Source organism: Amblyomma mixtum, chromosome 1, assembly GCF_055824585.1.
Source record: "Amblyomma mixtum isolate Tamu chromosome 1, ASM5582458v1, whole genome shotgun sequence".
Lineage (NCBI taxonomy): Eukaryota > Metazoa > Arthropoda > Arachnida > Ixodida > Ixodidae > Amblyomma > Amblyomma mixtum.
This window is the reverse complement of record NC_143012.1, coordinates 46,843,662-46,870,890: the sequence shown is the minus strand read 5'-3', so window position 1 is coordinate 46,870,890 and position 27,229 is coordinate 46,843,662. Positions and strand designations below refer to the sequence as shown.

At 45.9% G+C, this 27,229-nt stretch overlaps 2 protein-coding genes across 3 annotated transcripts in view; one reads left to right on the top strand and one right to left on the bottom strand.

Moving 5' to 3' along the window:
* Positions 1-25,514, bottom strand: part of LOC149366227 (thimet oligopeptidase-like) — a 28,279-nt gene extending 2,765 nt beyond the window's left edge. Inside the window, exons 1-13 of one of the 2 annotated variants that reach the window (XM_089549499.1) lie at positions 24,977-25,514; positions 23,635-23,774; positions 22,581-22,696; positions 21,726-21,895; positions 19,856-19,986; positions 18,871-18,925; positions 17,467-17,631; positions 16,819-16,980; positions 15,956-16,021; positions 15,316-15,420; positions 8,628-8,735; positions 7,174-7,247; positions 3,706-3,937 (exon numbers count right to left, since the gene is read on the bottom strand). In XM_089549499.1, the coding sequence (XP_089405625.1) occupies positions 3,706-3,937; positions 7,174-7,247; positions 8,628-8,735; positions 15,316-15,420; positions 15,956-16,021; positions 16,819-16,980; positions 17,467-17,631; positions 18,871-18,925; positions 19,856-19,986; positions 21,726-21,895; positions 22,581-22,696; positions 23,635-23,774; positions 24,977-25,360 (1,908 nt within the window). In that variant the 5' untranslated portion in view covers positions 25,361-25,514. The remainder of the gene's footprint in view (positions 1-3,705; positions 3,938-7,173; positions 7,248-8,627; positions 8,736-15,315; positions 15,421-15,955; positions 16,022-16,818; positions 16,981-17,466; positions 17,632-18,870; positions 18,926-19,855; positions 19,987-21,725; positions 21,896-22,580; positions 22,697-23,634; positions 23,775-24,976) is intronic. The other variant, XM_089549508.1, reaches the window with a different exon arrangement.
* LOC149366225 (zinc transporter ZIP3-like) overlaps positions 24,916-27,229 on the top strand; it is a 42,538-nt gene continuing 40,224 nt past the window's right edge. Inside the window, exon 1 of the transcript XR_016283647.1 lies at positions 24,916-25,558. The gene's annotated coding sequence lies outside the window, so the exon portion shown is untranslated. The remainder of the gene's footprint in view (positions 25,559-27,229) is intronic.

Sequence of the window (27,229 nt, the reverse complement as noted above, 5' to 3'; positions counted from 1 at the left end):
AATTGGAATCGGAATCACTACAGTAGAATCTCGATAAACGGAAATCGGTTAAACGGACTACCGCTTAAACGGAACGAACGCCTCGCGATTGGTTGGTTTTGTATTAAGCCAATGTAAAAAAAATCTCGTTAATCGGAACTCAAATTTTGCGACCACCGCGTTAACGGAACCGAAAAACTCGAAACCGCAACTAGTTGGACAAGCGCAGTGCCATCGCGGTACGCATCAATGCTCCCCTCCTCCTCCTCCCCGCGTCACCTCTCCGGTTTCCGTCTCCGGCGGTTTCCGGTTTGCTCGTACACTGCCCTCCGCATCGCTCGCTCGCGTTCACGGCGGTTGTGTTCAGTTAGGCCTAAGCCCTAGAGCTTTTGTTCGGTCCGATGGCAGCGCAAAAACGACCGCACAATGCACTTGCGTTGGAAAGGAAGATGGAGATCATCAACGACTTCGAGAGTGGTCGCTTCACGAAAACGGCGCTAGCGACGAAGTACGCCGTCCCCAAAAGCAGCCTAACAAGAATTCTTCAGGACAAGGACAAGCTGCGGGAGGCGTTCGAGACGTCACGCTTTGGTCCTCAAAGAAAACGACTGCGAGCGGCTGACCACGAAGACTTGGAGAAATGCCTGGTGCTTTGGCTGCGCAGAGCCCGCCGTGAAAACATCCCAATCAGCGGGCCACTAATTCGTGCAAAAGCGGAAGAATTTGTTCTTCACCTCGGCATCGAGGGTTTCTCGTGCAGCGAGGGGTGGCTGACCCGGTTTAAAGAGCGCAATGGACTGGTGTTTCGTGCTGTTTCAGGGGAAGCTGCCGCTGCTGACGCGACGGCATGCGGAGACTGGCGAGAAAGACGGCTGCCCGAGATTCTGGAGGAATACGATCCAGAGAACATCTACAATGTAGATGAGACTGCACTCTTTTACAAGTTGCTCCCCTCAAAATCACTATCATTTAGAGGAGAGAAATGCACCGGAGGGAAACTGAGCAAGGACAGGCTGACCGTCCTTATCGGTGCCAACATGACGGGCAGCGATAAGTTGAAGCCGCTAGTGATCGGCAAATCGAATCATCCTCGTTGCTTCAAAAACGTCGCAACCTTGCCCGTTTCATACCAGGCCAATGGCAAGGCGTGGATGACGCAAGCCATTTTTAGTGAGTGGATTTATCGCGAGGATGCGCGCTTCTCTCGCAACAAGCGGAAAGTTTTGTTCCTGGTGGATAACTGCCCTGGACACGGAACTGTGCCAGGTTTGAAGTCCATACAGCTGGAATTCCTGCCAGCGAACACCACAGCACTGCTGCAGCCTATGGATCAGGGTGTGATTCAAGCGCTCAAGTCGCGCTTCCGCAAAAATCTTCTTAGAAGGATGCTCTTATGCATGGACCAGGGGAAAGAGTACAAGGTAGATGTACTGCGTGCCGTTTACCTCCTGGATGATGCTTGGCGGCAGGTTAGTGCAACCACCATTGCCAGCTGCTTCAGGCATGCGGGGTTTGCCGCAACCACAGAAAAACCCAGCACACAGAGTGAGCCTGATGATGTTCACAACGCAGCCGAGGAAGATTTGCTACTAGAGAATTGTGCTGCGATGGGCATTCAACTTGATGAATATGTCCAGATCGACAGCGATGTGGCAACGTGCCCAGAAAATACCGTGCACAGCATTATAGCTGATGTCTGCCCCCCTGATGAAAGTGAAGACGAGGAGGAAGAGCTTGAAAACGAGACCGCTGACTCTGATCCTGTGGTGACACCTGCGCAGGCGGAATCGGCAGTCCAAATGCTGAAGAGTTTCTTCCAACGAGAAGAAGGTTCGGAAGTGTTTCTGCACAGCCTGTCAAGTATGGGTGATGCCATTAACAAAAAACGGCTGCGAGAGCTCAAACAAGCAAATATAAAATCCTTTTTCACTAGCCAATAAGTGGTAATTCCCACTCTTTTGACATTTTTTTTTTTAAATTTCAGTACTAGTACTACTGGAAAAAAATTCACTGCTTATTTTTCTCTAATAAAGTTTGTTCTCATAGTGTACCGTTCTCCTTATTACCTAGATTTCGCAAATTGAGATCCGCTGAGACTGCCAACTGCGCGCGCGCCAGCCGCGTAGGGATCACGCGGAAGCGGATTGCGCAATGCTGAACCTATTCTCTCTCTAAACGAAACTCCTGATAAACGGAACATATTTTCCCGGTCCCTTGAGGTTCCGTTTAACGAGAGTCCACTGTATGTTAAGTAGCTTGTAGGCTTCACCACAGGAGAAAATTTCTATTGTTTTCACAGTAAATTCAAACACTTTACCATCCACATGTGCCAGACCCCTTTCATCACTTAACAAACACTTCTAATCTAGCATTTCTCCTCCGTCGAAATGCAACTGCCGCGGCTGGGATCGAATTCGCATCTTTCAGATCAGCTGTGGAGCATGAGGACTACTCAACCACCGCAGCGGCTTTGTAACAAGAATGCATTCAGCGCATGTGATTTCTACTCAGAAAAGAAGCATCAAGCGCAGCTCGCCCCACATAGCGAGCTATCGGACATCGATCCCAATTCATTTGACGATGGACTAGTAGCCATCGCACCAACAAGCGAAAACAGAACTCAGCATGAAGGTCATGAACCCGGAATGACATCAGCCTCGAAATCAAGATTGAAAATTGCAACAGCGGTGCTGAAGAGGCAATGCGGTGGTGCTGAAAGAGTGATCCAAAGATCTATCATGTCATACTTCCAGTTTGATAAAAAAAGCATGTTAACAAAAGTCCTCAAGAAAAAATCTTTTTGACAAAGTGCCCCGCCGCGGTGGCTCAGTGGTTACGGCGCTCGGTTGCTGACCCGAAAGACGCGGGTTCAATCCCAGATGCGGCGGGTGAATTTCGATGGAGGCGGAATTCTAGAGGCCCGTGTACTGTGAGATGTCAGTGCATGTTAAAGAACCCCAGGTGGTCGAAATTTCTGGAGTCCTTCACTACGGCGTCCCTCATGACCTGAGCTGCTTTGGGACGTTCAACCCAATAAACAAACAAACAAACTGTTCGACAAAGCGAGCTAATCAAAGATGTCTCACTCAAAACTCTACCTCAATGTAAGTTGGCCTAGCTATATGCTCAAACCAGCAGAGCCTTCCTGTAGCTCAAGAGTTTGAAGAAAAAAATTCAGGGGGCACTTTGACTCTCTGAAGTGCTGCAAGGCGAAAGCCTTTCCTGGCGCACTGTTTGGCATTGGCTGCGAGACTGTTTGTGCTGTACCAGTGCTTTATTCGACTGCACACTCTGACTACACATTACAACTACACACTTTGACTGCCGACTTTGACTGCCGACTTTGACTGCATCTTCAGCACGACACCCTCTCTGCTTCGATGAGTTCGGTTGTACCCATGGCTCTGTTCACAGTAATGAGGTATGTAATGTGGTCACCCATGGACGGCTTACGCCACCTGTCGGAGCGGACGACAACTATTTTTTATTAGTTGTCGTCTGCTCCAAAAGGGGGCGTCAGGCACCCGTGGGTGACCTCATTACTGCGAATCCGCGCAGTCTGACGTCATAACCATTTCGACCAACCGCGAAGCGTGGCACCTCTGCTGATAACCTTCTGTCGACAACGATGAGGTATTAAAGACTTTCGCCTTAAAAAGTGAAAATTGTGCAATCAGAGAACTAGTCTCCGACCACCACCCAGAGCATGGTTTCAGGTCAACCCACCTCTGGTCTGACGTGTAGCTCCAGGTCAAACATGCCGAGGGTGATCTGACGCAGGTTAAACTGGGCCACGTTGGCGAGCCGCGAGGCAATCAGCAGGTCAGCCAGGTCCTGGGGAAGCGGCTCCCCCGTCGCGTGGTGCTTGGACATGCGGCGCAGCGCCTCCAGGTCCCAGCACCAGTTCTCCAGCATCTGGGACGGGCACTCGATGAAGTCCCGTTCCACCGTCGTACCCCTGTGGCAGACAGTTCCACTCCCGTCACTCCCAAGCAGGCTTAACGCACTGCTTTGCTAACAATGTCTGCAAAGACAGTATATACGCTAACAAGCGTGACAGTTTGTGACCAGCGATAACATGCAGCGCCATCTCTTGACAGCCATAGTTACTTAAAGGGAAGCTGAAATGGTTAAATGAAATGAACGGCGGTGCAACAAGGACACTAACAAGAAAGGGACACTACATGCAATATCACCAACTCGTCCCTCAGGCCATTCTTCTGAAATGGTTTTCTGAGAATTCGAGGTTATTCAAAAATTCGAATCTATGAAGCTTCTAGGTAAAGCGATAACATGCACTGCCATCTCTTGAAAGCCATAGTTACTCAAAGGGAAGCTGAAATAGTTTTCTGAGAATTCAAGGTTATTCAAGAATTCAAATCTATGAAGCTTCTAGCTAAAGCGATAACATGCAGCGCCGTCTCTTGACCACCATAGTTACTTCAAGGGAAGCTGAAATGGTTTGCTGAGAATTGGAGGTTATCCAAAAATCCGAATCTATGAAGCTTCTAGGTAAAGCAATAACATGCAGCGCCATCTCTTGACCGCCATAGTTACTTCAAGGGAAGCTGAAATGGTTTGCTGAGAATTGGAGGTTATCCAAGAATTCGGATCTATCTATGAAGCTTCTAGGTAATGCGATAACATGCAGCGCCATCTCTTGAAAGCCATAGTTACTTAAAGGGAAGCTGAAATGGTTTTCTGAGAATACAAGGTTATTCAATAATTCGAATCTATGAAGCTTCTAGGGGCCTCTGCCCATCGCTATGCACTGCAGAGAAGCCTGAGTGCCAACGCTACCTTAATCGGCAATTACACCACCACTTCAAATGGTAGAACAAAATGATTTCGCAGTCATTGTCTGCATGCTTCACACAATCAGCCCTTTTAAACCCATCGAATTCTACAACCACTTCAGTTGCCCTTCAAGCCTTATGAACGACTACAGATATATACGACAGGAGCTGAATGAGAGTCCTATGAAAACTCTGAAGGGTGCAATGAGCTTCACCACTGCTGCTGTTTCACAACTGCAAAGTTGTGGGCTGGGTGGTTTTCTATCATGTGCAAAGGCTACAAAGGCACAAGCCAGCATGCATGGAAGCTTTACAGAAAGTGGACACCAACTGTCTCTTCTTTTTCATCGTCACACAGAAGCGCAAACATCTTTTCTGCCTGGCTCTATACTCCGTTTCATACATAGCTGTCAACACTGCCAAAGGTACGGAAGTAGTCCGCTGCAGAAAACAAGCAAAATGTATCCGTCCGCCTCGCGTCGTGGCTGAGTGGTACGAAGCGCGCGACTGTGTGTTCATTTTACAAAGGGCCTAGGTTCGACTCCCGGCTCGGGTGTTTTTTTTTTATTTTTTTTATTTTTCTTATAAGATTCATTAGGTAGAAACTCGAAACTGTCAAACTCTAATACCTACTTTGAAAAACACAGCGCTGTTTACTTGTCTCGAAGGGAAAAGTCAGTGTAGTGTACGGCATACATACGATGTAACTTGAGTCGGATGGCGTTGCCTGCAAAGCTGTCATATTTAACACTGCGAGAGCTAGATATGGTCACCTTGCTAGGTCGTTTTTGCGGTGATCTTATTCCAGTAGCGAGACCTTCCTTCTTGAACCTCGCAACTGTCCGAGGGCTCACCCCGGTCATCTCGCCCACAGTTTCGAGAACTTCACGCACATTCTTCTCCGGGAAGCGCTTCCTTACGCTAGAGAAAACGTTGACAATAACTTGCTTGGAGTCTTTCGAAATTTTCAGAGACTTTAGCTTGGAGAGCAGGCGAGCAGGAGATGTTTTTGAAGCCGCAGTGGGCGAAGAAAACAAGCGAGTAGGAGATAGCGGTGCCATTTTCTCCATACTCGGAAACCGAAAGACGAAAGCAGACGACATCGCAGGCCGGCCAAGCTGCGAAAACCTGATAAAGGAGGAGCCGAAAAAAAACCAGAAAACTAAGGCACTCTGTTTTGAAGAACATTAAAGAAAAAGCAATCTTTTTGCAAAATAAAACACCATTATCATTATACTGCAATATCAACCAACATTTACTTTAATTTTGAGTTCATTACTCTTTTCACTTTCGACGCACTACATTACGATGCGGACGAGGAGCGCGAACAGGCGCCGCAGCCTTGGCTGCGTTGACAGCTATGTATGAAACGGAGTATAGTGAAAATATTTCCTGTACATCCTTGTACCAAACTCGTCATCCCACAAATGTGAGGTCGGTGGTTTGCCCATTATGCATATTGTTAGTGAAGGGGAAAACCGTGGATTTATTTTATTTACAAGATCAGGCATTCCTGCGTAGCACACCGGATCTTCGAATTAACCGGACTGGTACGGGCCACCAATTCGAATTCTCTAGTAAAAAAATACAATAGCAATTATGGGACCACAAAGATCCTTTGTATTATCCAGTACTTCGAATTAACAGAGTTCAAATTATCGAGGTTTTACTGTAACCATGTAGCAACTAAAAACTAGGCTAGTACCAAAGTGCGTTGCTCGCACATTTCAGGCACATATTTCTGAATGCATCCACAGTCGCGAAAATCGCTCTTCAAGACAGTCGGGGAACGAAGCTATCAACATTAGTTATGACGATGGTTGCCAGCTCTACACAAGACTATGCCAAAAGTAGATGAAGAAAGAAGACACAAATTCCAGCCATCACTCTGCCCCAATCTTCATTCTCTATTATTCCAAGCTCTACAAATCCCAAGCAGTTTTCTTCAACGCTGCAGATTAAGTCCTGCCCTCACATGCTAACAAAGCAAGCACAAACAGCCTCCATTTGTGACGCAAACACTAGCCCCTGCTCGTGCTGTAGTTTGGCAGCATCAGCAGCAGCAGCATTCCATATGAAGCCCATCTTAAATTTCAGCAGGCTCGACCACACTGATCTTGATTCCATCAAAATTTACACCTAATCGCTCAAAACCTGCACATGCAAAACAAATCACCACTATACTAAACATTACCTTTAGCGATCACACAGACCAATGATGATATCACGAACTCAGATCAGGCATTGGCTGCACTGCACATTCAAGAGCACTCCGGGATACAATGGCATCTTTTATGTGCTCTCGCTTGCGGTACATTGCACTGCGACTGTTCCTCTCCGTCATGAGCAGAGACCTCGATGTCGAGAGAAAGGAAGAAAAAGAAGCAGCAGCACTCACTCGAATATGGCCAGGTTTGCCCGACTGCAGATGTGGTGCATGGTGTGGCCAAACTCGTGGAAGAACGTCTCCACCTGGCCGTGGTAACAATGATAGGAGTGCGACACATGGTTGTATTTTTTTCCCTTTTAGTGTCTTAACTTCCAATCTCATATACACTCTCTACTACACCACGTAATCAAGACCGTTTTTATTTGGTACAGGAGAGACGAACAGCAAAGTAGTTCTAACTTGAAAGCAGTACCAATATGCCCGAGCAGCACTGAAAACATCCAAGCGCCCGGTGTTTCACTGCTAATTTTACAATCAACGCCACTCATATATTTGCAAAGTTCTGCTTTCCATTACTGCCTTCCTTCAGATTTCTATGTCAGTGGTCCTCCAAATGGGCTGCTCAAGATGTTCGCACGTCTGCATACCCGCCACTCTTTAATGAAGCCCAGCTATCCCACAGACTGCATGACAAAAGCCAATGCAGCCAAGCCTGAGCTTATTCATGTCCGACAAAGTAGTACTACTAATGTACCATGCCTATACAGGAACCTGCATTTCAAGAACACAAACAATACGAATTATATGTGGTACAACATTCCCTAGATTGTTCTTTGGCACATATCCATGCAAAAAACCAATTAGTGGTCACAATGAGTCCCACAACCTATCCTTTGTCATCGCTGACACGCTCGTCCTCAACACATTCATGGCTAGGAATGCCCGCTCTAACTGAGAAACCAATGCTTCGTGCACTAAAGCTTGGCCAATGTGTATATTCAACTTCAGGTGAGCCAAGCAGGGATAGATTCTTCAAACCGAGTTTCAGCAGAGGTAGCATGTGAACCTGGCTCAAACCCAAGCTCTTCTCTAGCAAATCGTGAGATACACCAGGATTAAGAAAAGTTCAGCTGCACAGGTAAATGATGCCAGCAAAATCAGTTCAAGCTGAAAATAAAGCATTCATTATAAAGGTAACGGGAACCACATTAGCCAAAGATGTTTTCCAAGACACTGACACACTGACTTTTGCTACATGGCATCTATTTTGGCATCTGGGCACTTGTTAGGGAGCTATGGGATAGCTGTTACCACGTTTCACGCATTGGCCTGATTTAGGGTAACAAAACTCGTTTCCCAAAATAAAGGAATCACAGAGCTGAGTCAAGCCAGTGTGTTCCTGTCGAGCTTGTATTGCAAGGGTAGTTGCTCGCACATTCGTGACAAATGTCCACGGGACATTGAAACCTTAACGTGCCTGGCCTCGGGATTTTTAGACAACACATAACATGTAGAATCTTATTATAATGTGTTTGAAATGCATTTTAAAAAGATTCGTTGCTTCAAGGATGACTTCAAGCTCTTGGATTTGCACATGCATTTCAAGCCCTGAACCATTATGCCTAGCAAACTCTGCAGTGGTTTGTTAAAAAAAGAAGCAATGTATACACAAATGAACCCACATCAGAGTGAGTCAGCAGCGAAGGCTTGTCTGCCGTCGGTTTGGGGAAGTTGCAGAGGACAGCGACCACTCCGACTTGCCACGAGCCGTCCCGCTTGCGGCAGCAAGGCTGCAAGGAATGCAGAGCACAAGTGAATTTAGAACACGCAAGCGACACAACTGCTGAGGAGACACGCACGTCAACCACAGGGACGCGTAGCCAAACTTCACTAGTGGCACACGTCGCTGAAATAGCTAGACGTGACGGATAATGATAATAATAATAATAATAATAATAATAATAATAATAATAATAATTCTTTATTGCACCAAATATTTAAAAAAATATACAGAAATCCGGCCTGCCAAAGCCTCATAGGGCTTGAGCGGCAGAGCCCGACAGGCAGCGGAACCGCGCAGACATACACAGAGGCAAAAAAAAAAACACATTCAAAATAACGGACATCAAATTAATATGACGGTGAGAACAAAATAGACACAAGACTCATGTTACATGAAGGAAAAAAAAAAAAATCCTCATCAGATTAAATCGCAAGGAAGAAAACCCAAAGTGGCATAACAATACCTCAGATCAGTGCAATAAATACAGCAGTAACCAATGACATCACAAGATTTACTTGACAGGTGGTAAAGCACATGCATGATGTCGTAAACCCTCTAATTAATGTATCGCAGCATCTTTTTTATTTTGTATTTAGTTTTTGCCCGGCGAACACTTGGAGGTAACCTGTTAAAGTGAAAGGGAACGTAATAATCTCTTAAACGCCTTCCATATCTTGTAGACCGTCGGGGAATACAAAAAGGTTCCTTCGGTCGAAGAGACCGTGTGGGAACATACGAAATCTTATAGTCACTAAGCCAAAAATGTTTTAGGACGATCGTTTCCATCAAAAGGCGATCAAAATCAGGTAGAGAAAATACCTTAAAGAGATCAGAATTGGAGGGAAGGCCTAAATCATAGCCGATATTTTTTAATAAAGATCGTAGGAGAGAATTAATCCTGCACTTCCAGCGAACTGCACAGTGACCATAAATCGTTATGCCATAGCGCAGTATGCTATAACCAAGGGCGTTTACGATAACTTTGCGTATTGAAAGCGGCATGTAGTACCTGATGTTGTAAAGCACACAGGAGACGGTTCGGAGCTTTTTACAAACGTGGGACAAGTGATCATTCCATGAAAGAGCACTGTCAAAGTATAATCCTAGGTATTTCACTGTATTTGTATAGCTCAAGGGTATACATTGACATTGGGAACAATCAGATCCGTGCAAGAAAAGGTGATGGTTTAAATCTACCTTCTTCATCGGGCTGTGAAAGCATATAAGCTGAGTCTTAGAGCTGTTAACTTTAATTAGGTTGTTTGAGAACCAGTCCATAGAAATTATTGCTGCAGCTTGAAGAGAAGAAATTGAGTCAGAGTAGTTCGGTGACTGGGTTACAAGTACAGTATCGTCAGCGTACTGGTACAGGCCTACAGGAACAAAGTTTGAAAGGTCATTCACGTAGACGTTAAATAACAGGGGACTAATTATAGAACCTTGCGGGACGCCAGCTTTAATTAACAAAGAAGCGCTCTTTGCCCGGCCAATGGAGATATATTGCGTTCTCTGCAGTAAAAAATTTTCCAAAAGCGAAAGAAACGCTCCACGGAAGCCTAACTTGGACAGTTTACACAATAACACACTGTGACACACGCTGTCAAAAGCTTTGCTGACATCCAGAAACAGTGCACACACCACTTGGTTAGGTTCAAAAGATCAATTTAACATGTCAGAAAAATCCTCCAAAAGCATTTCTGTCCCTTTACCTTGTACAAAACCATATTGACACGGTGACAGGATTTTGTGCTTATCTAAAAAACTTGTCATTGTAAACAGCAGATGTTTTTCTAATATTTGAGTCAAACAGGGCAAGACTGAAATAGGACGATAATTCTCATACCTATTACGTGCACCACCTTTGTGAATTGGGGTAACTATAGCCGCTTTCATGTTCACCGGGATCATGCCGCTTGAGATAATGCTGTTGAACAGCGACAGCAACACGCCTTTAAGTATGTCGAACAAGGTTCGCAAATCATCAACTGAAATGCCATCTATTCCCACAGATCTATTGCGTTTAAGACCAAAAATAATTGAACAGAGGTCATCCTCACTTAGCAAAGGTAGGTGTGCAGATTCAACTGTGCTGTTCTTCAGAGTACAAAATAAGGGATTCTGTTGCGCACTGCCCGAAACTTGCGAGAAGAACCTGTTGAATTCATTAGCTATTTTTTCTTCATCAGTGCCGAAATACGACACAAAATCTTTGCCATCATTGCCACGCCTTTTGACACCTCGTAGATTGTTAATCAAAGACCACGTTTTTCTAGTATCAGAGCCTGCATTCTTGAACTTGTTACGAAAATGTACTCTTTTAGCCTGACGAATCATTGCGTTTACTTTATTTCTTGCAACCTTAAACTTGGACCGTAGCAGGATAGATGCAGGTGCCCTTTTCGACTGGGCCCAGAGCAAATCTTTTCCTTTTATAGCTGATAGTATATTTAAGGTCATCCATGAGTTTTCTTTATTGCGCTGCCTGATTTCAACCACGCGAGTAGCCGCTTTCTTAAACTCTTGTAATAGCTCAACAAGCTTATCATAAATGTCTTTCGGGGGCACGTTTTCCAAGAACACTTCCCAATCGTATTCCGATGCCAGTCGGTAAAAGATTTTGGGATCGCAGATGGAAATTTCTTTTTTACCGCTATCTGCTCTTGGAGGGTTCGATTTCCGGGCTAAAGAACAACAGACAAAGTAGTGGTCTGACAGCTTTGCTTCGACGATAGCAGATTGTAGGGCACAATTCGGAGCTCTTATATTTATGTGGTCGATGCAAGAGACGACAAGTTGCCCTGACAGAAATTCTTCTCGCATAGCTTTCTGGATAGTTGGTTGCAGTCCCCATTTTGATAACAGATCAAGATAATCTGAGACCAGAGCCCTAGAAGGGCGAAAGGTATCTATGTTAACATCGCCTATAACACAGATATAATCTTCATGCGAGTGGGCTGAGAGGGCGTTGTCAAGTTCGGCCAAAAAGAGCCTGCCATTGAAGCAGGGGGGTCGGTATACTGAAAAGAGTATCAGAGAGAGAGCTGGCGTGCTCAAACGCAATGCTACTACTTCTGCTTGCTGGAAGTCAGAATTTAGCTCTGTGACAGTCCAACTGTCTCTCACAAGAACTGCGACGGCACCCCCTTTTCTAGCAGGTCGGGTACAGGAAATTGCTTGGTAACCTGGTATTGCATACTGATTGAAAATATCGGCTGAAATATTGATTTCCGTCAGTACAAATACGTCAAATGTAGAACGAGAAGGTGAAGTTAGTGCCATGAATTCATCCCAGTGCTTTCGGATACTGCGGATATTAACGTGCGTCGCGCAAAAAGCAGGTTGTGCGTCACTTGTGAAAAATTTTGTTACTTCGGAAAATGTTGTACATGCAAGGAATTCGAGATCACCCATGCTCAGCAGATCTTATCCAGGTCAGACATCTTCTCAATGCGGATAACAGTCTTGACTTCTTCTGATTTCTTGGCCAGAACTTTGCCGTTACGTGTCCAAACAAATTTGTACTGCTTTTCTTTTCCCTTAGACCTGGCCAATCGGAAAAGCTCCTTGTTTGTCCGTGTCAAATTTTCGTTGAAATACAGCCGAGGGTGAGACTCATCCGTAGGTAAATCGCGAAGCTTTTTCCGTAGAGCAAGCCATACTTCTTTAGACGCCACGTCACGCATCTGAACAAGGATAGGGGGAGACGAACTGTCCTTTTTCGGCAGTCTGTGTATTGAAGCGACTGTATTCGCTTCAAATTCTGGAAACTCTAGTGTCTGAGCTAGATCGTCCATGAAAGAAACCAAATTCTCATTAGGGTTGGTTGGGAGGCCATGTATTTCAAAGTTGCATCGCCTGCTGTACTGTTCAAGATCATTAACTGCGCACCTTGATTGATCCAGCAGCTCAGCTTGAGCGACAACAGTCTCAGAAAGTGATTCCACTCGGGCATGTAGCTGGGTTAACTCAGCTTGGTTCGCTTCTAGGGTAGACATGACAGAGTCATATTTATTAGAAAGGAACTCAATTGACGTTTGGATTTCAGTGACGGTTTCAGCCATCTTTTCACCTGTTGCCTTAAATTGGAGCAGTTCCTCCACTTTAGTTGTGAGAGCTTCAACCGTAACTCTCAGTTGGTCAAGTTTGCTGTTAACTGCAGAGAATTCATGACCAAAAGAAACGTCACTATCATCCGAGTCTGAGTGATTGCTTGCACTGGATTCGCATGATGGGCATGTCCAGGTTTCACGCTTAGCAGTCGACATTTTTGAAAAAGCATTTTTCGTGATAGCAGAACAGCTCTTTCCAAAGTGGTAGCTACTTTTGCAACGAGAACAAGTCAAACACTTTCCGTCCACGGGTTTGGAACAAGCAGAGCATGTAACAGGCATTTTTGCAGTCAGCGGCGAAAAAAATATACAATATATCCAGTTTCAGCAATTGGCAAATCAAACTCACCTGCCAAGAGCGAGAAGCAGGGTTAGACAAAGAAGCGGATTGCCGCTGACTGCGATGATGCCTGGGTGTTGACGGTTTATATAGCTGTTGGCAGACACCACGTGATTCTCCACCCGGCTTCTTGCATCCGGGTACTTTGGGCTTGTCGGCTGCACGTGGATGATAACCGACCAGGTGGACGCATGCGCAACGGGACAGTCCTAGTGGCAGCGTCCGAGATCGCCGTGCGGGCGCAGCCGCCCCTTGAAGATCGCGGTACACCTGATCGGCCTGCCAAGAGCGAGAAGCAGGGTTAGACAAAGAAGCGGATTGCCGCTGACTGCGATGATGCCTGGGTGTTGACGGTTTATATAGCTGTTGGCAGACACCACGTGATTCTCCACCCGGCTTCTTGCATCCGGGTACTTTGGGCTTGTCGGCTGCACGTGGATGATAACCGACCAGGTGGACGCATGCGCAACGGGACAGTCCTAGTGGCAGCGTCCGAGATCGCCGTGCGGGCGCAGCCGCCCCTTGAAGATCGCGGTACACCTGATCGGCCTGCCAAGAGCGAGAAGCAGGGTTAGACAAAGAAGCGGATTGCCGCTGACTGCGATGATGCCTGGGTGTTGACGGTTTATATAGCTGTTGGCAGACACCACGTGATTCTCCACCCGGCTTCTTGCATCCGGGTACTTTGGGCTTGTCGGCTGCACGTGGATGATAACCGACCAGGTGGACGCATGCGCAACGGGACAGTCCTAGTGGCAGCGTCCGAGATCGCCGTGCGGGCGCAGCCGCCCCTTGAAGATCGCGGTACACCTGATCGGCCTGCCAAGAGCGAGAAGCAGGGTTAGACAAAGAAGCGGATTGCCGCTGACTGCCAATGCAACCAAGACTTCTAGAATGCAACCAAGACTTCTAGAATGTGGTCCTACCACACAACTCGCCCAAAGCAATGTAGAAAATGCTACAGCCAGGTTGCTTAGAGAAATTTTTCATTTTATGTGGGGCTTCAAGTTTAGTGTGTTGACACGTTGCTCAGTTAGTACACTCAGTCAATGCACACACTGCAGTCTCAAGACCAGATGAAGAGGGGGGTGTGAAAGAATGGACAGAGACATGCATCTACTATGAGGCCGCAATCTGCTTTTCTCCTGGCTGTCCCCAGCAAACACTGCTCAAGGAATGGCAGCCTGGCTGACCATTACCAAGGATAGTTCTGAGCACGAAATTCTTTACAGCAGCTGATGCAGGAACTGAGGGCATTTCTCAGGGGACAGCTCAGTTCCATTTTTCCAAGAAAGGTCCATCTGTGCTACACATTTCATTTCACTGCTGCGAGAGCTGCACTGCTCTGGGGCGAAACAGTACAGCACGTTAAGTCAATATGCTGTCAGTCTGATCAGAGCACTTAAAACTATTCCCAACGACGCCACTGACAACAAGTATCTCTTGTCTCACAACAAACATTGCTCCTACGCACTGAGGAAATAGTCTGACAGCATTACGACCGAGAGCATTCACTATCATGACAACGTGCCCAGTGCTCTCCACAAGTGAAACCAAACTTGGCCCCCACAAATGATGATGCAATGGAGACCAATGATCAACCGCAATGCAAATACCTGTTCACAAAAGAAAAAAAAAGAGGAACAAGAAATTGACAAACTATGACGCCGTGGCAAATAACGCAAAAACACAGTGGTAGGTACTGCATTGTGTCCTCTTGCATCGTGCTGCATTGCCTCATCCTCTTCCAACCTGCTGCATTGTAGCTGCTAAACCCCTATTGCACCAGCTAAACTAAGCCTCCATATTCTCTCACCACTTTGCTGCACGGTGCAGCACTTACCAGATCCCCCAGCCTTCATACTGTATGTCTACAGCACAGTGCTTCCCTCTCACCTTCACCAATTCACCGTGCAGCACCCCAAACCCATCTGCACACCGGTCCTGCTATTTCTCTTCACCCTCCCCATCTCCTACCCCCTTGCTGCACAGCAGACGTCTACACCGACAACGCAGATTTGGAAATTCCTCTCGATAACAGCTCTCGCCGTAAAACTGCAGCGGCATAGCCGCAAGTTTCATTCCATCCACAAAACCTCCAAACAATGCACACTCCGAGTAAGGAAGGCTATCCTCACCTGCAGTGTAATGTTGCAGAAGTGGCTGTACTTCCCCTCGCGCGGGAACAGGTCCATGATGAAGTAGCCCAGCAGTTCCTTGGTCTCACTGTCAGTCACCTTGAACTAGAAAATTGAAAAAATATTAATAAAGTCAGTTTAAGTCACTACAAAGACCAGGCAAAAGCATGAAATGGTTCCCTATCAGCAGCTTACTACAACTTAGACTTTGACAGAAAAAAAAAAGGGGCTTTGCTGAGTCACTGTCCCCCATTGCTCCAGTGTCAGTGCTACACTCTCATATATCGGCAAAGAAAACACCCACAAATTCATAAAACAAAATAAGGTTATAAGCTTTGCCCGCCCCAAGTTCTGATTACCACGCACCATGGCCTAACAAGGAAGAGGGGCTGCACTTCCAATACTGGGGTGGCCCTGATGAGAAAAGTCGAATTGCACTCCTTATCCAAGGAAATACAAAACATGTCCTGTGTATAAGAGTGGTGTGCTAAAACTCACAAGGTCAACTGCATTCGACGACACTCAACAGAAACCCAACAGGGTTTTTTCAACATTTCACTGAGAACTGGTGCTTCTTTTCAAAAGCTAGGAACAGTGGAACAGTGTGCAACACAAATGGCAAACAGCCAAGCTGACTCACCATATGAGCCTCAGGGTGCCACAGGGCAGGCTTCTCAACCTCTTCAAACTTCAGTCCCAAGAGAAGCTGCAAACAGAGGGAGACGACACGGGGTTTTAATGGGACACTAAGGATAGATTGAAGATGGAGGGCATCAATCGATCACAGAACTCTAATGACACAAAGCAAGAAATGCATGTGTTTGTTAAAAATAATTAGTAACAGTTTGATACAGCCAATAATTCATAATACCTGCGGTTACAGTAACAAGGTTTGACTGTATAACAAACTCTTGCTTCTTACGAACAAGGACGGTGCTACCGTCAACATATATATTCGGGCAATGGGACTACATCTCAGATAAAACGAACAACTGTGGCACCAAAACACATTAAAATGAATAAGGAGGTGCCATAAACTCCGCCCCAGAATAGAAAAATCACACATCTGGTAAGTGCGGAGATTTAAGAGGATCTCCGAGCCCTGTGACACACACCCCCAGAAAGAATCTGGGAACCCAAAAATGCAACAGAAAAGGGGTGACATTGGCCAACAAAACGGCAGAGTTTTACCAAATGCTGCCATCAAAAATGAATGCCTTGAAAAGCAACACTTGCACTAGTGGAAGGCATCACAAGCTTTTGTATCAACGTGCTTCTGTGCACAAATATGAATGGCTCCAACCGGCGCCTGTCCTTTGTCACTGGGAAGCCGCGCAAGCTGCGATACTTTGGGAGCTATGCTCTCGTACACTACAGGCCGGACACAACAGCCTGGATAACACGCGACTTTTTGCTGTCATTCGACAAGCATACAGTCAAGCATCGTTCGCCTCCCACGCAATCCTTGTCTCTTCCCACCTCTCAATAAAGCATTCCGCCCACCTCGTAGATGCCGAAGAGTCCCTTCATGACCACATCCAGGGGAAAGTAGGCGCGCAGCTTCTCCTGGTCCACCCTGTAGTGGCGCTCCTCCACCAGGTTCTTGTAGAAGGCCACGTCCCACACGTGCAGCTCCCCATCAAAGGGAACCCCCTGACGCTTGCACTGAGGGGAAGGGATATCGGATAACACTGCAGCTCTCTTGTTCAGCCTGCCCGCAAGGACCAAGTTCAACGAGATCCACGGTCAGTTGTCTCCATGAGAGAGAACAAAAGGTTTAAGACTGGCACTAAGCATAGCGGATCCATACGCACCAAAGGTAATGAGCTCAACCGTCATGACTCTACAGGGTTCAGCTGTAGTATGTAGAAGGACAAAGCTTGTACAGAAAATGTAATTTATACAAAACCTGACCCAGTTACGTTTATTAACTACCAATGAGCATGACATCGGTGACTGTGTAATTGCAAAGGCCAAACTGGGTGACGTGAGAGTTGTTGATGGCTATTCAACACCAGCTAGAAGCACAACAGCTGGATCTGCCCACCCAACGGTGACGTGAAGCATTCGGTGCATCCCTCCAGCGGTTGTGCGACAAAAGGGAAGGAACACATGTCCGCATCATTGTAAAACATGCCCGACTAAACGTACCTCCTCCTCTTTGAGCTCGAGCAGCACCTTCCTCTCCTTTGCCCACAGTGGCTGCAACTTATCGGCCAGATCGGTGAGGAAGCGCCGCACATTGGCCGCCGAGCGAGCCATCAGCAGCTCGGTGACAAAGTCCGCGTGAGTCGGGTAGTTCAGGATCTGCGCCTTCTGCAGAATGGGGAAGGAGGGGCAAAAGAGAGTTCATACAACCAAAAAGACAAAGGGTAAAGAGAAAAAGATTCACAGGGACACCTAATTACCTAAGTGTTGCCAAGGCAACGGCACCAGAAGCTGTTGGTGCCTTTACCGAAAGTTACATCAGTTCCAGTCTAGTGACATCACTTCCCTCCAGCCAATGATAGTAATTATCTGCTCTGATGAAGTCACTTCCCTCGAGCCAATGATAGTAATTATCTGCTCTGATGAAGTCACTTCCCTCGAGCCAATGAGAATCATCCGCTCTGATGAAGTCACTTCCCTCGAGCCAATGAGAATCATCCGCTCTGATGAAGTCCCTTGCCTCGAGCCAATGAGAATCATCCGCTCTGATGAAGTCACTTCCCTCGAGCCAATGAGAATCATCCGCTCTGATGAAGTCACTTCCCTCGAGCCAATGAGAATCATCCACTCTGATGAAGTCACTTCCCTCGAGCCAATGAGAATCATCCGCTCTGATGAAGTCACTTCCCTCGAGCCAATGAGAATTATCCGCTCTGCAGAAGTCACTTCCCTATAGTCAATGGGAATTGTCCATTCTGGTGATGTCATTTCCCTACAGCCAATGGGCGAATTTTACGACCCACAAGACATTTTCTTCCCAATGAAGCTTCTAATGGCATGCATTAATACAAGAGCAAGAAGGATTCAAGCCAATTTTCAGGCACCAAGTGAGAAATCAAAGTGAAAACACGGTAAAAGTTCACTGAAGGCATTTAGCTGAGATTAGATTCAAGGGGACACCAAATGGAAATGCCAAGTCCGTTCACACTGTTCATGCACCTCAATCAGGTGGGGAGGACAGAGGACAACAAAACTCACCAAGAGTAAAACATAAAATGCATGACCAGTTTCACAAGGCACGTGTTTTAAGCTACACAACTGCTGAAGGAGCCCTGAAGAACACTCTACCAAAGTTACAAACTATGTACAGTATGATTAGGTACCCCTTCCAGAAACCACCTACCACGAGAATATTTCTCACACGCTAGCTATGTCAGTGTTTTTATTAGCATTCACTCAGTGCTTCCAGGCTTCCCTCTCTTCTTTCATTATTCCAAATGCATTATAAGTTACACATTGCAATCAGCATTTATACTACCAACACAACAACGTGAAATCCCATGCACAACTGAGAAGTCGTCAAAAATGAGCAACCGCATCATGTGCTGCCTAGACGCACTCGCATACCTTGTGCCTCAGGGAGATGGCCTTCTCGAGCAGTGGAATGTTCTCCTTGATGCACCTGATGAGGCAATGGATGAGAGAAGCAATGCGATCAACCAGTGACCCAGAGAAAACAGAACAAAACAAAGGGGACATAGATAATGCTGCACCTGAAGGAAAAAGCAGGCAATGTGAGCAGCACAATTAATGCATACAAGAGCATGGCAGTTAAGCTGCACTGCAGTGAAGTTGAAGCAAAGTTAAACATTCCTCCATTCCAATCGTGACTAACTAAGAGTGGCATGAACCATTACAGAGGCTGTACTTCCAAGCTGTGAAACAGAGCCTATGGGCATGTCAGCATGTCTCAAGTCAGAAAAAAGGGCCACAGCGAGGCGACACACAGACACCCAAAAAGAAACACTGGAGTTGAACTGATGCAGTACAAAATCGATTTAATCTGAGCACAGGGAGGGCACACGCTGGCCACGTAAACAGCGGGTCACCAATGATCCCTTAGGGTAACAGGGTAGATTCCAAAGGAAGCCAAACGTGGCCCTTGCTCGATACCCGTTCCTTTTCATTTCCGCTGGCCGCTGCTCAGGTGCTTCAAGCTTCGACAGGAGATGCCGCGGCTAGCAAAACCTTTTCCTTCAATTTTTATTTCGTTTCGAACAAATCACTAATCATAATAAATGCTGCACTGGGTGACACAGAGTAAGGTGACCAGATGGGATCAGGAAGTTAGAGGGGATAAATTGACCCCAACTGGCACAGGGCAAGGATAACTGGAGACTGCAAACTACTTCCCAGATGGTTTTCACATTTACTACGGAAGTACTAAATTTTGCCCTATTATCCGCTCTGTCTGGGGCCCCTCTTTGATTTCATTTCTATTTCTGTAATGCTGTGTAAACTGTGCTTACATTATCCTGAACATACACACACACAAGCACGTGCACGCACATATATACATCCACATGTGCTTACAAAAACACCACATGCATACCTGGACTCGGAGGCATGGTTGACCTTCCTGCGGGTCTCGGGGTCAGCGGCCATCTTCATCACAGGCATCACGTGTGGGTGTTTCAAGGTGACCTTGCGCTTACCGGACTCCACCTGGGAAGGGCCACACGACTGCTGGGCATCAGACAACATAAGTGGGCCGCACATCCCACGAGACTGCAGTCCTTCCATATCCTATCAGCTTGCAGAAGCCAATTGCATACACAAAACATGATTCATCACTTTCCTGTCCTTTTGCAGGGCAGAAGCACGGGCATAACATTTCGCATAAACACCTGAAAATTTAGAAGAGAAAAGCTACAGTGTTTCCACGCTGCCAAGCCTTTTGCATTCAAGCCACACACACATACACAAAACCCTAGGACCAGCACTTTGACTGAAGGAGCCTCAGTAGGCCTAGTCCTCCAGAGCCTATCATTACCAAAGTATTGAGAAACTTGTGCTAGACAGAATGGCAACGCCCTCCTTCAGTAAAGCTTTTCTACTTCCCGTACGTCTCTGTACCCTATGTCTTCTTTATACTGCGAGGCTCAGTGGCTTGCTGGCTGTGGCATTTGGCTGGTCAACATTTCACAGGTGTGACCCCAGATATTGTGCCTACACTGCATTGAGGTGAAATGCAAAAATGCCTGCGTGCCAAGATTTTAGTGCACAGTAAGCAGCAGCCCAAGTTTTCAATATCAGTCTAAAACCTCCCACTACAGCCACACTTACAGTCTGCAGTGCAGCTTTGGCAAACCAAAATTCACTGTACTCTACTGAAATCTGCAGTTCCCTTTCTACCAGGCACTTCTTTTGTTGAAATATACCTCCTTGCAAGTGAGCAATGCATACACCTGCTCTGTCAAATTAGAGCTTTTTTAGTTACACCAGGATAACTGCCTACAACAGACAACACTAACACTTCCCAGTAGCCTTGGTAAGAAACTCTGGGCACCACGTGAACATCTCAATGTGCCGGTCTGAAACTCCCAAGGAAGATTAGCATCACAAAGCGACCAAAAATATTAGCAGTTAATCAGACTGAACTTCAGAGTTCTCTAAGGTCCTGAAATTTGCTGGGATAAGGTGGCCGCAAAGGGCACAGCTATGTGGAGATCAATAAAGGGTCTTTCTCATACAGTGGATGTTTTATGGCTGATGATGACAATGACAACCATGATCACGATGATGGTGGTATGCGGCATACGTCCTCAAGCTGGAGATGGATTATGGGAGACGCCATAGTGGAGGGGTCTGGATCACTTTCAGCCTCCTGGGATTCTTTAACGTGCACAGACATCCCACAGCACATGGGCGCCTTCCACGTTTGGCCTCCATCTAAACACATCCACCATGTCATCATCATCATCAGCCTGACTACGCCCACTGCAGGGCAAAGGCCTCTCCCATGTCTCTCCAATTAACCCAGTCTTTTGCCAGCTGCACCTACAGTATCCCCGCAAATCTCTTGATCTCATCTGCCCACCTAAATTCCTGCGCCCACCCTTTTACGCCTGCCTTCCCTTGGAATCCACTCCGTCACCCTTAAGGACCAGCGGTTATCTTTCCTTCGCATTACGTGCCCTGCCCAAGCCCACTTCTTCCTCTTGATTTCAACTAGGATGTCATTAACCCGCGTTTGTTCCCTCACCCACTCCACCCACTTTCGATCTCTTAACGTTACACCTATCATTTCTCTTTCCACAGCCACCACCGGTTGGTATTCAACTCCACGACTATGTGTTCAGCCACTGAGCCACCCCAGTGGGTTGATCATGATGGTCTCTCAATGCCGAAGACGTGGCTTCTGTTCTACGGTGACACTGGATGAAGTCACTGGATGCCCAAAGGATGAAGTCGCAACGCACCGTTTCCAGGCTCTTGATGAAGTCCTCGGGTGTGCCCTTCAACTCCTCCTCGGTGAACTCGAGCACCGTGTTCTCCTCGTTGCAGTGCTTGGTGTACTGGACTCCCAGGTCGTTGATCTCGTTCTTGAGCTTCTTCACCTCTTTCTGCACCTCAGCGTCCAGGTGGAGGCCTGCACAGAAATGGACGTGCTCGGACTACCCATTACACCACTACTATCATTTACGCGTTCGATGTAATTAAGCCCCATAACTGGTTTGTAAGTGGGTAATGAGCAATTATGAGCATTGAGCAACACAGGCAAGCACTAGGCCTCAAAATGCATGTCACGAAATACCACTGCCCAGCAAGGCACATGTACCACCAGCAGAAGGAAAAAACAGCGCTAAATTTAACAGGACGAATTTTTTTTTAACTGCGAAGTTTCTGAGAAAGCTGTATAGCTTTCCTTTGTAGCCGTAAGGCTGCGCTCGGGTGGATGTCAATGAGTAATTACTCCCTTATTACAAATCTACTCCACCTTGGGGGATTCCCCTAAACATTTGACCAACACTACAAAGAAAGTCGGACAGGACAGCACCCATCCTGTCCGTCTTTCTGCGTGGTTAGTGCTAAATTTAGCGCTGTTTTTTTTTTCCTTTTGTTAGACAATGCTCTGCCAACTAGCCCAGCAAGGTGTACTGTTATACCACCAGCAGTTAACAAAAAAAAAAGTAAGGACTCCGTGCATGAAGAAAACAAGGGATAAAGTATGTGAACAATGTTACCAAACGAAACAGAAGCCTTTCACGTTTATGCTTCTTTCCGGACACATGACAACCGTTGTGTTTTCTGACAATGCTGCAGTTCTGACTTACCATCCCTCTTTCGGAGCTTGATTAGCCTCTCGAGGTAGCGCTTCATTTCTGGTGTGAGAGAGCTGGTGTCTTTCTTCTCAAGCGCAAGCAGCTTCTCGAAGATGTCGGGACGCATCCTGAATGCAAGGATAAAGAGAACAGTCCCCCATGTGAAATAAGGACACGGATTAAGCCACTTGAACATGTCGACACAACTAATGAATATCGAAGACGGTAACAAAACAGCTGCACACACAGGATGCAGCGACTAGGCAGGTCAACTGCTTCCAAATAATTTCCCGCCTCTCTGCAAATGCTGTACCTGCCTAGAGCCCACATATCTCAAAAGAAAAAAAAACAACTTCATACAAAGGAACAGATAATGCCAATGTTTCACAGTTACTTTTCCAGATTCACTTCATGGATATTGCTTTTCCTAGAAAACATTCACAGAAACAGAACAGCAATAAATAGCCTTGCACAATTATTACAAGATTCAAACAATAATGTAACTGTCTGGAGGCACCAGAGTGGTGGAAAGTGTATGTTTTTTACTTTATTTAAAAGTTTGGTTTAGTTTGGTTTATGGGGCCTGACGTCCCAAAGCGACTCAGGCTATGAGAGACGCCATAGTGAAGGGCTCCAGAAATTTCAACCACCTGGGGTTCTTTAATGCGCACTGACATCGCACAGCACATGGGCCTCTAGAATTTCGCCTTCATCGAAATTCGACCATCGTGGCTGGGATCGAACCCGCGTCTTTCGGTGATTGAGGAACCACCTACGAGGCATCAGTAGGTTAGGCAATAATCTAATCTGCTACGCATACAGCAGGATACTGATACAGTGAACTTGAGCATTTCTGTTTTTGAAGACATGTTTTCGATTGTCAACACTTGTTCACGGACAAGCGCAAGAAAACAATGAGACAAGATCAGTGTACTAATGAGGGCATCAAAAATTCATTCCAAAAATTTTTATGCTTCACTAACTATATTTCCCAACGGCCGAGAATCTACAAGGGCTGAGTTATGACAGACTAAACATTTGGGCAGAAACCAAAACATTTACTCACTCAATCTCAACCTCGAACTCGTTGAGTTTAGTAGAGAGCTCAGCACTGGTGTCTCGAAGCTCCTTCTTGGTCGAAACGTACATCGGCAACTCGAGATAGGAGCTCTCATTGGTGAACATACGCTGAGCCTCGGCGATTTCCTGCAAGTGGAAGGTACAGAATTGGAAACTAATGACACATCAAAGAAGCTGTTGAAACTTGTATAATAAGAACACACCTAGAGCGTCATTTTCAGAACAGCTCGGTCTGGCTTTTAACTTATAAGAATTGGTGCTTAACCAGACAAAATTCAAGCTGTGGATGAAATCACTGGGTCGATTGTAACATACATTCAAATCCTCAAATTCAATGTCTATTATGCATGGCACAGGGATGCATGGAACAGGGACACGTGGAACAGGGACGTGTGGAACAGGGACATGTGGAACAGGGATACATGGAGCAGGGACACATGGAACAGGGACACGTGGAACAGGGACGTGTGGAACAGACACGTGGAATAGGGATACATGGAACAGGGACGCATGGAACAGGGACTCATGGAACAGGGACGTATTGAACAGGGACGCATGGAACAGGGACATGTAGAACAGGGACAAGTGGAACAGGGACTCTGGGAACAGGGACCCATGTAACAGGGATGCATGGAACAGGGACCCATGGAACAAGGACGTATTGAACAGGGACGTATGGAACAGGAAAGCATGGAACAGTGCATCTGTAGATAGGGATAGGGTGACCATGAATAATGACAAAGCTTGCTTATTGGAGACAAATGGAAGAGGCCTTTGCCCTGCAGTGGACAACCTAGTGGACGGTGATGACTCAGCAGCAGTACTCGAACTCTTTCGCACTGATCAAATAGGTTCATGAAACAAACAAGCCACACTGGGCATGAAATCACAGAGAAAATACAAAGTTCAAAGAGTGAACAACTTCAAGGCGTGAAAAAAATGCTTTGTGAACTTCTTTATGTTGGCTATGTTATGTTATGTTTCTGTTAGCTTGATTACATGTGTCTTTAGCTGAATATCAATTCACGTCTCTCAGCTAACTCTCAGTAACCAGGCAAGTATTCTGTTCCCAGCTAGAAACGCTGGCGGGCTAAGCAAATAATTGGTTTTGAGGAAAGGGAAATTCTCTCAGTGGATATGTAAATAGCTGAACCGCGCCATTGGAGAAAGGATAAAGGAGGGAGAAAGAGGCGCCGTGAGGCTCCGCATTAATTTCTACTATCTGGCGTTCCTCAGCGTGCACTGATATCGCACTACACACGGCCTTCATGGCAGAGTCAAATTTGCAGACTCATCGCGACGCTGAGTTTCGTTGTATGATCGCTCACCTTGAGCACCGAGTCGAAGGTGATCTCGTCACCCTGGAGCGCGCCGACCTTGTCGAAGATTTTGCGGCACTCGTCCATGATCTTAGTCGCCCTGGTGTGCAGTTCTTGGGGCGTCACGTTGAAGTCCCATGCCCTGAGAACTCCCGGGGCCGTTCCGTTCTCAGCGTCCATGTCGAATGGTAGTTGATCCCGGCTTCTAGCTACAGTTACGGCAAGCGGCGACTGGCAGAGATGCCTGGTAGGCGTGAAGGAAGGTTGTGGTAAGGTTACTTTGGTTAGGGCTAACCGCGCTGCGGCTCTGAACGCGCCGGTGACCAAAACGCTCGGCGATGTTTTGGTCCTGCTCGCAAGTCGCAAGGCGGTGAGCGCGGCGACAACGCGCATAAGTGGATTCGCTCCTCGTGACTTCCAATGGCTGTAGAGCTCCTATTGAATGCCAGCGTTCAACGAATGTGGAAAGACCTCCGGAGATGATACGGCGATCGTTTGGCGATCAATGCCGTTGTGTAAACAGCGTTTGTTGTCAACAACGTGCGCAAAGACGCTTCACGCAAGGACAGCACATGTCCCACATGTGCACTGGTAAGTTTCGATTTTCTGGTGAGCAAAACTTATTAGTAAATAACTTAATTATTCTAAAAATTGGTAAATAAAAGCAATATTTCAGCTCAATACGCTTTTTAATTTTTAAAATTTAGTTACTGAAGTTAATTATAATTACTTTTCAAAAGTTTCGGTTTCGAAGTGGGATGAATGCCGCTTGTGCGTCGCTAACTGCATGCAAGGTGCTTTCTTGGCTTCATCACAAAAATTATTGAGCTTCTGCAATTCAGGTCACCCTCTCATTGAAGAAGGTACAGCCCACGAGCTCTGACCAGTGAACAACAGCAAAGGCCTTACTTTCGGATCTTGAACTGCAGCCACTTTTTGTTACGTGGTGATCTTCAACTGTAACAAAGGTTCATCCCATTTTGAGCACCAATTCCGAATTTTTAGCTATCAAAATGCAAGAAACCAGCTTGAATTGAAGGGCTTCAAATGCAAGAAAAGTATGACGAATTCCAACACGTATAGGACCAAATTTCTGATCAATTAAAACAAATTCTTACTCCATTTTACTGAACATCGCACATGGAGTTGCTCAAAAACACACTAAAAGCAGATATATATATATATATATATATATATATATATATATATATATATATATATATATATATATATATATATATATATATATATGCCTTAATCAGGCAATACACTTCCACTTTAGCAACATAGTATATGTTGCCTTTATTTTTCACAATTTCCCAGAAATTCTCAGAATGGCTCATGGTATAAGGGAGCTTAACCTCCCAAACCGACTCAGTACACGAGCCTCTAGAATTTCGCCTCCATCGAAATTCGACCACCGCATTTATTACATGCGATGCAGTACAAATCTCCAGTAGATGTATTTTGTTGTTACAGAAAGCGTAGGTGATAGTCAGGTTAAAGCATCATTTGCTGACTTAATTTTACAAAGAAACTATAAATCAGAATAAATCGAAATAATAAGACAGGTGCTGAATAATTCCTCAATCCTTTGACACACCATTTTGCTTCCATCGAAATAGAATATTTTGGGGGGTAAATAATATATTCAGGCCTTAAAAAGACAACTGGTTAGTTTTCCAGAACAGAATACTATAATAATACTACAATAGCGATTGATTTTTCGCAGGGATGTGCAAAATATCGTACAGTGTCATAAATGATGAAAATAGCAACACTGAAATATCACGACCTGTCAGGTAAACACCTGGATCATGGAAATAATTCTTATTTGAAAGGTGCACATAACACTTGAAACATCCCCCCCACCCCCCCCACCCCAAAAAAAAATTATTTTACTACTGGCAGCAAAATATGTCTGCACAAAAGTAGCGTATGTGTTACCCCACTCACTGTTTCGCAAAATATTACTCACTGTGTTTGCTATATACCATTAAAAACCAGCTTTGTCAGATGAAGTACGAGATATTGACCCCATGCGAAGAAATCAGTTTGGGGCAGCCCACACTCGAAAAAAGCCGAGATCGCTTTGTACACAAGTGTGCACATGACGTGTCAAAGGGGTTAAGTTTCTCTTTACTGCCCGAATATTTACCATTAATGAAGGTCGACCACAGAGGACATGAATTTTAGCCAAAAAAAGATAACATTCAAGAAACAAAGCAAAGTGTAACAACATATGCAAAGCAGCAGAAAAAT